General features: G+C 44.1%; 1 protein-coding gene across 3 annotated transcripts in view; it reads left to right on the top strand.

Annotated features, from left to right (window-relative positions):
• The window catches only part of ctif (CBP80/20-dependent translation initiation factor), a 107,672-nt gene that overhangs the window by 64,854 nt on the left and 29,758 nt on the right, over nt 1–13,060 (top strand). For 2 of the 3 annotated variants that reach the window (XM_029252666.1, XM_029252669.1), the window contains exons 8-9: nt 295–371; nt 11,194–11,262. In XM_029252666.1, the coding sequence (XP_029108499.1) occupies nt 295–371; nt 11,194–11,262 (146 nt within the window). The remainder of the gene's footprint in view (nt 1–294; nt 372–11,193; nt 11,263–13,060) is intronic. The other variant, XM_029252667.1, reaches the window with a different exon arrangement.

Genomic DNA, 13,060 nt, shown 5'->3' with positions numbered 1-13,060 from the left:
TTTTCCTCCCCAACAAAATGTCTTTGCTTGCTCAGCTGAGGGGAATTGTATCCTTTGTAAATTGTAGATCAGTCTTCACCCTGAAGAAACTGTGCTCCTTGGAAATCACTGTCGTGTCTGTGTCATCGGAACATGTTTGGTTAGCGGGTGATCTCTTGGTTGGCAGCGTCGTTGACTAACGCAGCCATTCGCCTTTGGGAGACATCGGGCGCTTTTAATTTCCTGCCGTACCTACATCCCAGCATGAACACAGACAGCCAGACCGACTCTCTCCCCCCTGTCCTGTTTTTGCAGGTCTACCCACCCCTGCCGAACGAAGCGGAGATCGCACACACCAAAAAGCTTTTCCGCCGAAGGAGGAATGACCGCCGGTGAGTACGAAAGAAGACTGAAGAATTTTTAATACCGATGGTTTTACATGCTCTGCCGGAGGGGAGAGCAGCTTTTGGAGAGACGAAACAAGATGTTGTAGTATCTTCCATGACACTGAGCCACTGCCTGATCATTTCCAGAACCAAACGCTCCGCTCTGTCTTTGTTCTGGACTAATAGATAGAGCTGAAGTGCTGGTGTTAGAGTTCTAGAAAGTAAAATGAAAATCCACACTTTCAGGACATTGCTGTACTCCTAAAGCCTTCTCATTATGTGTGCCATACATTTATTTCTTGCATATTAATTCGTGAAGAATTCTCGTGCCGAGAGCCGCAATCAGTGCGCTTTGAAACATAATTTAACGCAAAGGCATAGTTTTCAGAAATGTGTGTTTGGTGTCATTTAGGTAAAAATTATTTGCACCTGCTAGGTGTTCTACAAAAAGGAGATATTTGCATGTCAAACTGCAGAAAAACATATGATAAATGAGAAATCTTTGTATGGCATGACATCCTGGAGGAGATCTAAGTGTGGTCTGTCGTGGAGTCGGCGGGGAACGGCGCCACATATCGGTACGTAGTTATAGCTCCTTTGCGCCGATTCTCGGCAAGATGTTCTGAGCATTTCTCTCATCGAGATGAGTTTTTTGGGTTGGGTCGTGCAGCCGCGTCAGGAGCAAACTGGTTTAGCTTTTCGGCCGAAGTTCACGTTGAACCCTGCAATCAGAAAAAGCGGCAGCGGTGGCTAATGGAGCTCTTGCCGATAATCCCTGCTCTCTCTCGTTTGCTCTCTCATCCAGCATTTCGTTCCTTCAAAAAATACTCTTAAAATTATAGCCTTCCTGTAGGAGAAAACCGCCTCTCTGTAGCAGAAGGCGTATTGCCCGGGCGAGGGCTGCGAAGGACTGGGGCCTGTTAGCGGAGCTGTCTAATTACCCTGCCACAGGCCGGCGAGCGACTGGGGGTTCAGCCAAGGGGTGGCTCGCGACTCGGGCCCGGCATTAGCCGGGCGGTGCTGCCGCTCCTCTCCGGAGACTGCGCTCTTATTAAAACGTGCCATTGAGGGATGGTGGTGACGTAGTGGGGCAGCGGGCCTCGGTGGAACGCTCTCTCCTGCTGACTGCTGAGCAGTCCTGGAGCGAGTCGGCTTTCTTCCGATGTCCTGAGGTGCCGAGGGTTGCGCTTCCCCGGCCGCGCCCTAGTATGTCGGTTTCGCGAGGGCGGTCCGCTGGGCCGGCGCCTTCCCCATCTCCCCGTCCGGTGATCTGGGCAGCGCTACAGTGCATAACATCGGATTTGGACGGAGCAGCCCTGAAAATAATGCAAAACATGCGTCATCCTCAGTCGAACTATTAACCAGCGTGTTGGCATTCCCTAAATTAAGATAGTCAGCAGACGGCAGTTAAGTTTATTGCTTTTACCCCCTGGGCTGGGCAGAAGGAGCAGTACATGCTGTAAAACAGAGAACTGCTGTGACAAACATGTATTAAACTTCCCGAGCGGGTGAAGGGGAGCTGTGTCTCTAATGGTTCGTCTCTTCATGTTGATGCTGTTGAAATCATGCTGCTCTCTTTTGTCCTCCTCGCTGCTGCAAGTTGAGTTTCTGCTGGAAGGTTCATCTCGGACGGTGACGCGACGGAAGGTTTTGCTTCCGGCGTCTGACCTTATAACGTGACGTCTCCCTCCGGCAGGGTGCCCGAATTCAGCAGGATTTAGGTTTACGTAACACTTCCTGTACTCCTTAGGAATACGCCACCTTATCTTCATTTAAGAAGTGATGCTCTAGATGATGCCAGGGGGTTATGCTTTGAATTTGACTAAATGCGCACAGAGTCCTACAACGTGTCCCCGTTTCCCACCACCAGTCTGCGTGCCTTGTAGATGTGTGCTCAGCATTATGCACGACACCCTAGCAGAAGGTGTTCTGGCTCGAACCCCTCTGTATCTGCCTTTGGTAATATGAACAGTGCAATCTTGTTTGCTAAAAATGACTGGCGAAGATCTTTTTTTCTTGATTTTATGAGGCGCAGACATTTGCAGGAAAATCACATGATGCGGTTCCTGATCTTGTCGCATCAGTTGACTCTGAAGTGCTGCAGAAAGTACACGAGTAACTTGGCGTGCAGAATGACACAGACATTTACGTAAAACTTTATACGCGCAATTCTCTGCAATCCAACCTTCTGGAGCTGCCTGTGTTTATGCACTCTTATTTTTCCAGTCTGTGATTTAAAATGCACGAAGAAACGATATGCAAAATTAGAACTGAAATGTACAACTGAATAGCACATTGAAGTAGTCATTAAGGTCAAAGGCGAGAAGCACATTAACATGTTTAAAAAATGTTTTTTCCTCAGTATATGCATATCTTGATTTGTAGTAGTATAGTGTATGAGTAATATTGAAAATGTAATACTTATTTCTTAACCAGTGGAAAAAGCAGAAATATGATTAGGGGATAAGGTGGGGGTTGCAAAAACTATAATGGGGGAGTTCTTTGTTCATTTTACAGTTTTATGTTGTCAAATCTCTCTAATTAATGAAATGATTGTTTTATATAGGCATCCTGGCGGCCTGTGTGGCGCGAAAGATTGTGGCTTCGACCCACCCTCAGTCTGTGTGGAGTTTGCATGTTCTCCCCGTGTCTGTGCGGGTTTCCTCCTACGGTCCAAAGACAGGCAGGTTAGGTGAATTTGTGATGCTAAATGGCCGTAGCGTATGAACGGGTGAGCGACTGTGTGTGTGGCTACCCTGCGATGGACTGGAGACCCCCCTCAGCTTTACACCCGCTGATTCCAGGATAGGCTCCAGGCCACTGTAACCCTGATCAAGGCGAGCCGTTATCGAAATTGGATGGAATTATTTTAAATACGAGCTGCATGATTTATTCTGTATTCAGTCGTTTATTGTGAATCACTTATAAATGTGTACAATATTCATGAATGTCTTCCTGCAATCAGATTAGAAGAGAATGTATTTAATGTTGAATTTCTTCATCTCTGCTCCAACTGTGGTTTGGGTTCCAAAGAGGGAGACTGTGTTTATCTCAATGAACGTAACAAATTATTTCACCACCCTCCATTCCCTTCCCCAGGGACCTGGGGGTGGGTGGGTGGGGAGTGTCAGTCCTTCCGCTCTGTTCTGTCGTCACACCCTAAGCTGAAACTCATGAGGCTGGAACATCATGTTGCCAAAGGATGACAGAATACAACAAGGAGCCAACTCCTTTCAGGGTTGATTTAACTTTCTCAGAGTTGAATTCGTAATTCTGCTGATTTTACTGCTTTTTTTGTGCCAAAATATTTGCCGTGTCATCCGCTTGCATCTCTCTCTGTCATCTGGCTGCTATTTGGGTTGACATATCCTCAAATTGTACTAAGTGTTAATAGCTGAAGAAAAAAACGAGCAGTTGGGCCCTTAATTTTCTTACTCTGGTAATCAGAAGGTCAGAAGATTTACTCTGCTACAGAACAAATAAAAATGGAAATTTAAAGTAATGCTCACATTTGAAAGTGAATTAGTTAATGGAACATTAGTTGATTATGTTTTTTTCCCCAATTTCAAGTACATCCAGGTTAACTTAACGATGTACAAACTGTATTTATATTTATTCTGGTATCTTTAAAATGATGCAAAACTACAGTTCATTGTATCATAAAGCGCACTTAACTGAAATAATCCCAATAATGTAGAGTTAAGAAAATGATTTTGTTGTTGCTTTTGTGAGTGAGAACTGTTCTCCTTCTCCAGGATCTTGCGTGGCCCTCAGTCAGACTAAAGCTGAGAGCAGCAGATTTTCCGACCTGGTTTCCAGGCACCTTAATAAGATAATACATCACACAGCTTCCATCAGTGTTGATAAATCTCATTGAAGTCTCTCTTATATTCTCTCTACAGTCCTAGCTTCAGAATGTCCAGTCGAAATTACAAGTCCAGGAAGTCTGAGAATACATTATCGATTCAGATTCTCTTGATGTTTAATACATGCTCACTAGTAGTGCACATGAAAAAATTCCATAAATAATTTTCCACCATATATGAACATTTCGTACTCCATCATATACACAGGCAAAATTCAATACATAGTGCGTGTCAGCTAAACACCTTAATAAGGCACTCGTTTTTAATTTTAAACCTTTCTAAAGCTTGTAATGTGCTGCTATTGATCTTTTTTGTAAAGCGCAAAAAAAGTTGTTTTGGTTAGCACAGAAATTATCACCAGAAATATACTGGAAAAAACAGGTATAATATTATTGTTTTCTAAAATTGCAACGCATGAATAATAAATATAGGCGGTCTCCAGATTACGAACGAGTTCCGTTCCTAAGTCTGTGATTTAGTCGAATTTGTACGTAGCTTGGAAATGTTAGGTATGGTTGGTATCTGGCGTCAGTTAGTGAAATGTTTGTCTTGGTAAATCGTGGACCTTTCTATGCTTAAAAAAAAAAAAAAAACATTAACTGAACACTTCCAGATATGCGAACATCTTTAACATATTAATACAGTAATAATGACAATCATAAATGTAAGTACAGTATTTATAATAGAGACATACAAAGAGATGATAAATGTTACGACAGTATGATAGAAAGTGAGAGGAGGGGATAGAGAATGTGTGTGTAGGTATTAAAAAAAACATTAAAGAAACTTTGTTTGCTTTTTCAATGTTCGTTGGCATTTCAGCTTTTTCCGATCGCTATTAATTCCACTTTAGTTTCAATCGTGATCGTTATCCTTTTCTTTGCATCACCATCACTTGCTTCATCACATTTACGCTTTGGTCCCATGGTTACGCGGGTAAAAACAAAAAAGCCAAAGACAGTAACGCACACGAGACACTGTTAACAGCAACGTGGTCCATGTCATACTGAGCGGGCAGGAGACTGAGATAGGTGTGTACGTGTTTGAGAACCCAGTCGCGGGATCTTTATTGTCGGTACACAAGGGTGTAGGCAAGATTCGTGGTCGGGGACAGGCATGGGTCGGTCGATGCGCAAATGTAGGTCTTGGAGAGAATCTGATGTCATAGTCGAGGAGACGATGCAAGTGTCAGGAGCGGGAACGAGGGACTTGGAAGGCCAGGTAAGTTGTCGTGGGTTTCTCAAAGGAGATTCAACAACCGGGGTGCGCAGGTACGGCTTCTTTGTACCCCGCTGCTCTTGATTTTGGGCAGGTGTGGACGTTCGGGGCGAGATTGTGGGCGTGACAGTCCGACTGAAACAAAGGAAGTCTGTGTCCTACCTCAGACTCAAGCTCCCATGAGCCGACGAACTGCGTCGCAAAGTAGCGCCTGTTTGTTATTACAAATCATTGTATGTAACTCGAATTTTTAATGTAGTAGGCTTTACAGGGGGTGGTTTCTAACTACAGGTTGTACGCAAGTCGGATGTTCGTAACCTGGGAACTGCCTGGAATTGTTTACAAGTCCCTGGCTTAGGGGAGGTGTACATATGTTTACGTGAGTAACAGTGACGTTCTTGTTATCTATGTGTTAAAAGGCTCATAAGTCAAGTTTTACAGATAGATGTCTTTAGCTCCTGAACGTAGGCAAGGGTGTGTAAGCGTATGCATGCATGCATGCATATATCCAATATAGAATATTTTTGTTCAGTTTATATGTATGAATGACATTGTATTTATCAATACATGTTTGCTTGTACTTGACTCTGGTGTGTTATTGTGAGGAAAATGCCAATCTGGGCCAGAGCATAAATGGCAGATTAAACGTCCCTGACCCAAAAAATTATGCATTCGCCTCCTCTCCTATGAGTATCCTTCTGCGAAGGAGTCGGATGACATTTTTCCTTACTCTTAACTCCCTTTTCCCTTATTGACAGTCACTTTGTTGTATAGAATAGGCCAGTCTGCCTTTTCAGTGAGACAGGTGAAAAGACATTTGTACTGACGTGAATGGGTGGCCTTTCAGCGAGGTGCACGTACAATGCTTTTTAGACATGCGACGATTTGTATCTCGATACGGTTTTTTCAAGATACATTTCCTGTAAATTTTCTTCCTTGTTAACATTAATAATTAATGCAAACTCAAGTAATTGTTTAAACGTGAAATCGTGTTTTTAAATTTACAGTAAATTTGCTCCTATTTTATAATTCGACAGATGGATTAAAAGTGTTCAAGTAACAGTAATTTTCTTTTTTTTTCTTAAAAAAAAAAAAATTAGCATGCGTCAGGGAGTAAGAGAGGTTGATGCGCTGTCCCTGTATCTCCTGCACTCGGTATGGGCGCACAGGTATGATTTGGCCAGAGGAGAAAGCACTGGGAGTTTCAGTACATCGTCTTTCCCCGTGTCAAGAGGACTGCTCAGGGGGGCAATACAAGGTCCAATGATGTACCATTCTACCTCCCTTGTTTCTACCGTTTTGGTGTCCTAGCACATCTTACTTTGATGACAAACGAGACGGCCAACACGGTGGCTCTACGATGACAAAAGTCACGATTCGCCGTGCTCGGCCAAGGATGCCTGTTGGAGGGCTTTGTTTACCGACACTTCTCGCTGTGGCGACAGTGCAAATGTGTGGTCGTGTTTATATTCTTTCTGTTGTAGGGGAGCACCGAGTTACGAAGTTTGACTGTTCTCTTTGTCGACAGTGTTTTGCGTCATTTTTATATCGAGCAGGGAAGCCAAAACATTGCCATACCACTGACTTATAATGAGCCATAGCTCATTTTTGTTAATTCCACACCAACTAAGGGTACAATTTTCGACTCGCTTCTTACTTTATCAGTGCCACCTTGCGTGCAGAACTAGTTTCGTGACTCTTGAGGTATACGGTATTTAGTATAGTACTGACTTGCAGCAGTTTCATATACTGTATACCAAAATAAATTCTGAATGAGAATACCGGAATAAATTCCATATTGTAATTTTTTGTAATGCAAAACATAAAACAATTTTGTCACTTTCCTAGAAGGAGTGCCAACTAAATGTAGTGTATATGTGTAAATTTAAACATTTTTTAGGTCTTTAAACCGAGACTTTATGTGCAAAAATTAAACATTGACACGTTAATGCTTGCTTTTTACCAAGTTTCCAGTGTCAATCTGGAGGACACAAAGATTCATGTTTTTGCCACTATGTCCAGCCAGACCAAAGTGGGATTCCGAGACGCCACTGGTATCAGTGTCTCAAGAGGGCCGCAAGTTTGAGATACCATCGCTTTCCGAGAGTCACTCAGAAAGATTGTTGTCACAGCCAAAAAAAAAACTTTTATCATTTGAGAAACATAAGTTTTGATCTTTGTGCCAAGATCATTTAAAGGCTAGCATCCGTGTGGAGATTTTTTCTCAGATCTTAGATGCCACCATATATGTTCCCTGTGCCGGTGGCAGCGTGAAAGGTTGAATCTTATTTAAAGAATGATTTCTGCTATTAATGCACTTGGTTCTTTCCATAGGCCAGCTTGTGCAAATGTCGACGTTTTGATTTTCATTTGCCCAAACTTAGCCTGCTCCCCCTGGTAATCTCCCAGTCCTTGACGTGCTGGAACAAAAGAAGAGCGGGTTGCCATTAGCCCGCAAACATGAAAAAGCAGCATTGGCCTTTTAGACAAGAAAATGTACTTGATGGGTGTCAAGTGAGAACACCGATACCGTTTCCAGCGCAGACATTGTGGCACATGGGCACTCCAGGCCTTTCATGTTCTCTGGCAAGGTATGTGAAACGGGGGACATCTCTTTTACCGCCTGCGTAATTTTTTCAGTTTCGGATTCTGCTTTTAAGTGTCAGCTTGCATGAGTGTCAAACTGCATGGTTTTGTTGTAAAGATTCTTTGGATTCATGTGGATTTTTAGTGAGGGGGGGGGAAATAAATTATATGTTACTTAAAAGTAGCAGCACTACATTTTTTTCCCTTGTTTTAACACACACTTCTGTGCGTTACTGTGTGTACACACAGACACAAACGGGCATACGGTATGCAAACCGGCAGACGATTGCAGCTTTGTGCACAAACACAGACAGTCGCACACAAACACAAGGTCTAGCAAACAAGCGCAGACATTCACAACCTGAACAGAATGACCGCTCTGTGCCGACTGCTATTATTTGCCAGTTTGTTTTAAGTCGGGGCTGCGGGCAGCTTTCCGAGGCACATGCGTTTCGAATTTAGCCTGCACGTCAACTGGTTTGAAATTAAGCTTGATTTACAGGAATGTGCTCCTTGCTGCCTTTTATTCAGGAAACATGTTTCTTTTGTTCCCGCTGCATGGTTTTGAAAATGTTATTTTATATTCCAGTGGGTGTAATTCCTCTTTAACCTCTCGTTGACACGTGGTTTATTTTTTCGGGATGTTGTGCTTTTGATGCTGTCGTACTTTGACTGTGTCGCACTGTACGGCACGTTAAGGTGTACTAAGTATCCAACAGAACTGTTCATCCAAATTGTTTAGTTGAAAATGTCGTTCGGTTTAATGAGGATATCGAACCGCAGTACGTTGCTGGGCGAAGGTTTCGGAAAACATCAGACTCACGCTGGCTGCTACCTAATTGCAGCTGTCTGACAAACATTTGCTCATTTGTCAGCTCTTCTCTTATGCTTCGTCCTGCTCGTCACGGATTTAACAAAGAGGTTCATATAGGGAGTTGGGGGGCAGCGTTGATTCTTAAAAACATTGCATGGGCCACGAACTGGAAATACGACCAGCGCTTTTAATTCTGGACTTTGCAAATGCAGTGGACTGCTGCTATAGTACGCACGAGACTGCTGATCATTTCCAGACGTGGTTGTGTGTTCGACTCCGTGACGCTGAGTAGCAGACGCCGTTTCCGGGGCGTGTCCGAGTGTGTCATGTATAATGGCTGCGCTGAGAGGAGACCGCGCTCGATGGTGTCACCACGTTATGAAGTAGCTGACTGTTTCTGAGACACATCCTATGCCTGAAGGCAGCCACTACCACTTAGCTTGTTCATATATCTATTATATCTACATTCGAAATTGCGCATCTGGGAGATGCTCTTTGCCAAATGTATGTACTACTCTTTGTTATAGTGTATCATTTTCCTATGAGGGTTGGACAGTTATGAAACACCGAGCCTCATCTAAGGACTTCCATATTTTGATCATGGAAAGATGGATATGCCATCGACTTGAATCCATTTCGTGGTGACCACACGCGTGGTTTCTGAGGCAAGGGGGGGGGGGGGGGATGGAAGTGGTTTGCCAGCGCTTTCCCTCGCGCATGTCTGCAGGGTGCAAACACAGGGAAAGCATTTACGTTTAGCAACTTACGGTGAGAAGCTACCTACAATTATTTACCCATTTATAGAACTTGGTGGTAGTTACTGGAGCAATTCATGTTGCCTGCTCAAAGGTCCTGCAGCAGGAGTTGCCACCGCCAAGTCTAATGGCAGCAGTTCTCACCACTACGCTACTTGCTGGATTTGAACCCCACACCAACAAGCAGCTCAAGAGTTGTAGGGCACCGGCCTTGCTCGCTGTGCCAACGTCCCCGTTCTAATCATACATGTAGTTACAATTCTGTGCATTAATTTTGTAATCTAGATTTATAGATAATTAGCCCAGTCTAGCATGTAGAAATTGTTTGCCGTTGCAGTGATATTGTCGGGCTGTTTCCTTACTCCGTGATGAAAGCTCTTAAAAATTGCAAAACTGCACTAAAACCCTTAATGTGTCAAATTGTCTCCCATGTGTTTTGAATAAAGAGTTTTTACTCTATTCAGCAGCAATTTTCTTCTGCAATCCATAGTATGTGGAAGCAATTGTGTGTATGTGTAAAGGCCAAGTAAGGGATGAGTCCAAATGGCAACCGTTGGTGTGGTCGTTGGACCACCTGTTTTGAATCTTGGGTCTCCTGAACACGGTTGCCTAAAACGCTTCCTGTGCAGACAGTGTGGTAGTCCCACCCGTGGAGATCTGCTGGCTGGTTACGACAGAGTAGAGAGGATCTGAATGAAAGCCCACACCTGAACTTGATTACTGTTGTAATAGCAGCTCCGGCGTTGTCGAAAGTGCCTTCTCTACCGCTGGTTTAAATCAACAAAAAGATTGGCCGTGGATAGGGGTGTGGCCGCAAATATGCGGGATGCAAATGAGTCACATTCTCTCGGAAAACAGGAACACCCCGGCTTTCTTAGCATGAAAGGCTCTAACAAAGATCAGATTGAGGGCCATAAATTACAATCTGTGCACCATACAGTATTTCAAAAGGACCTGAAGCTAATTTTTAAGTATGCACCACGCTCGCTCGTCACACAGACGGAACAAACCGCCTTCTTCTCTTCATCATTTCTGCAGACCACGCCACAGGCTTTCTTGTTCCAGTTGCCCCGTTGACAAGACACGAGAGCCAGTTGTGTCACATTCACATGTGACGAGCCCTGCCCTCTTGGCTTGCCCTGACTAGCATTGCAACATTAGCTAGAGGATATGAAGCTGCTCCTTTATTGACTGTACTGTAGTTCTGCTTGTTCAGCATATGATTTCTAGTGAATGACTAACTAAAATGAACTATTAAACAGAGGTGTTTTTTTTTTATTTTTTTTTTTTTAAAAAAAAAAAACCTGCATCACTTCTGGGGAGTAACTGATTCATCAGGGTCACATGGGTCATCACGGTCAGTCAGTGCAACATCACATTCCATTCTGAACCACCACATTGTTCCCATGTAGTTCTCTCTGTAGTTTTACCTTTAGTTAAACTTGTAGTTGTCCTGCCTTGTGTTTTGTTGTCCCTCCCCATCCATTTCTCGCTCTGGCTCCTTGCTTGACCCCCCCCTCCCCCCGTCTTATACCCCTCTCCTACCCATTTTGCCCTCCATTCAGACCCTCATGCTCTCATACTTTTAGACACACTCACTATTCCCAGGACGAGTTAACCGTGGTGCTGCCCACCGGTGGGAGACGGCAGGTGACCAGGTCAGTAACAGCCCTGGGAGGGGATGGGTGGGTGCGGAAGGGATGGGCTGGTGGTGGTGAGCCTTTAAAGGTTGGCTTTAGGTCCTGTTGCTTTCTCCTATTTTCAGATGAATCACAAAAATCCCACGATTTCACACGGTAGCAAGAACATGTTCCTGAAGCTACAGTAAATTATTAATTTTCCTCTTCTTGGAAATTATTTTATTCTGTGCTTGACCTGTTAGTGGGCTGAAGTCTAGTTGAGATGATCATATATAACCTTTAGCAGCAACAGCAATACTTAATACAGTAATACCCTACAGAAACTCAACCTGGAAGAATTAATTGCAGTGCAGAGGAACTGGATAGCTGGAAGTGCTGGAAGCTTCTGGTGTGGAGAAGATGGGCAGCAGTAATGCTAAAACAAAAATGAAAAACAGCTGTTGTGAGGCTTTGGTAAAATAACTTTTTAAAAGGCCAAATAACTCTTCCAGGTGGAATTTTCTCTCTTTTTTTTTTTTTTTTTTATAGCTGCCCTTTTATTAGGTGTACTGGAACGAAAACTGCCGATGGAATGAGGAAGTTTGACGCGGTGGCTTCACGAATGGCGTTCGTTGAGACTCAGCAGTGAGAACGTCCCCAGGGTTACGTAGTCTACTTCCGTGAGACTGTGGGAGTGCTGCGACATGGGTGCAGGCGTACGCTCGCACCTCCCTGTCTGTCACGTCTCAGTCCTCACCTCACAGCACTGATGTAGGAGCAATTAGCAGGCGGCCAAGTACATGGGGGGCAGCTGCCTCCTCCGCCGCCTCCTCCTCCTCCTCAACAGTAGGCCTGTAGCCTTGTGAAGTGATGTGAAAGTAGTTGCTCTCAATCCGAGTTCTTTTATCAGTTTAGAAGTGAGACTGTCACGCTGTCTTGTTAGGAATAAACTTATGATTGGTGTGTCATCATGATAGGAAGCCTTATCAAATTTGTGCTTTTTCATCAGAACTCCCATTTTTGTAGTTTCCCCCACAGCTAATTAACGATGCTACAGATATTTAATGAATTAAATCTTAGGAGTTGAGGTTAGTCCCCCCTCCATTCGCTGTAAGCCATTCTAGAACAGGCAGAACTCAGGGCCTCTTGCCTGTTCGTCCCTCTCAGCCGAGCTAATGAGCTCACTTGCAGTATTTAAAATTTGGAAAAAGCAAACATTGTTGACAACCCCTATTGTTATCGGTTAACTTGAGTAATCATCTTTTTAGACTTGGTGTCCAGTCGTGACCCTGATGCGTCTGTGGGGAATTGGCCAATCCATTTGCAGGAGTCGCTGAGAGGGCACGACAGACGCACCATCAGGGAGTGTGTTTGACAGACCCCGAACTGCCACGATATCTCCCGGAGAGAGGGAACTGGGGAAGCCAGGAACCCCAGCAACTGACAGGGCGATTATCGCACACAGCCGGCTTTGGCACCTTGGATGTCCCTTATTTTTCCGCTGCCATCACTCACCATGGGAGTAGCGTTTTAAATACCTCCGCATGCACAGATGGTCCTATAACATGGCCCAGGCTACAGTACATCCGCAGAGACACCAAATGTAAAAACCCAGATGTACCAGTACTCTTTTCAGCAGCCTGTTTTATTTTCCCTGGGAGATTTTTTGTGATATCTTCACTAATTAAATAATTCTGCTATAATGCTGTAATTTTTCAGTATGTGGAGGAAAATGTCTCTGCATGTACGTAGGTCTGTCTGTCTGTCTGTCTGTGTGTGTGTGTGTGTGTGTGTGTGTGTGTGTGTGTGTGTGTGTGTGTGTGTGTGTTCTTTAAAG

Source organism: Scleropages formosus, chromosome 6, assembly GCF_900964775.1.
Source record: "Scleropages formosus chromosome 6, fSclFor1.1, whole genome shotgun sequence".
NCBI lineage: Eukaryota > Metazoa > Chordata > Actinopteri > Osteoglossiformes > Osteoglossidae > Scleropages > Scleropages formosus.
The sequence above is the reverse complement of the archived record's forward strand: the minus strand, read 5'-3'. Positions and strand labels throughout refer to the sequence as shown.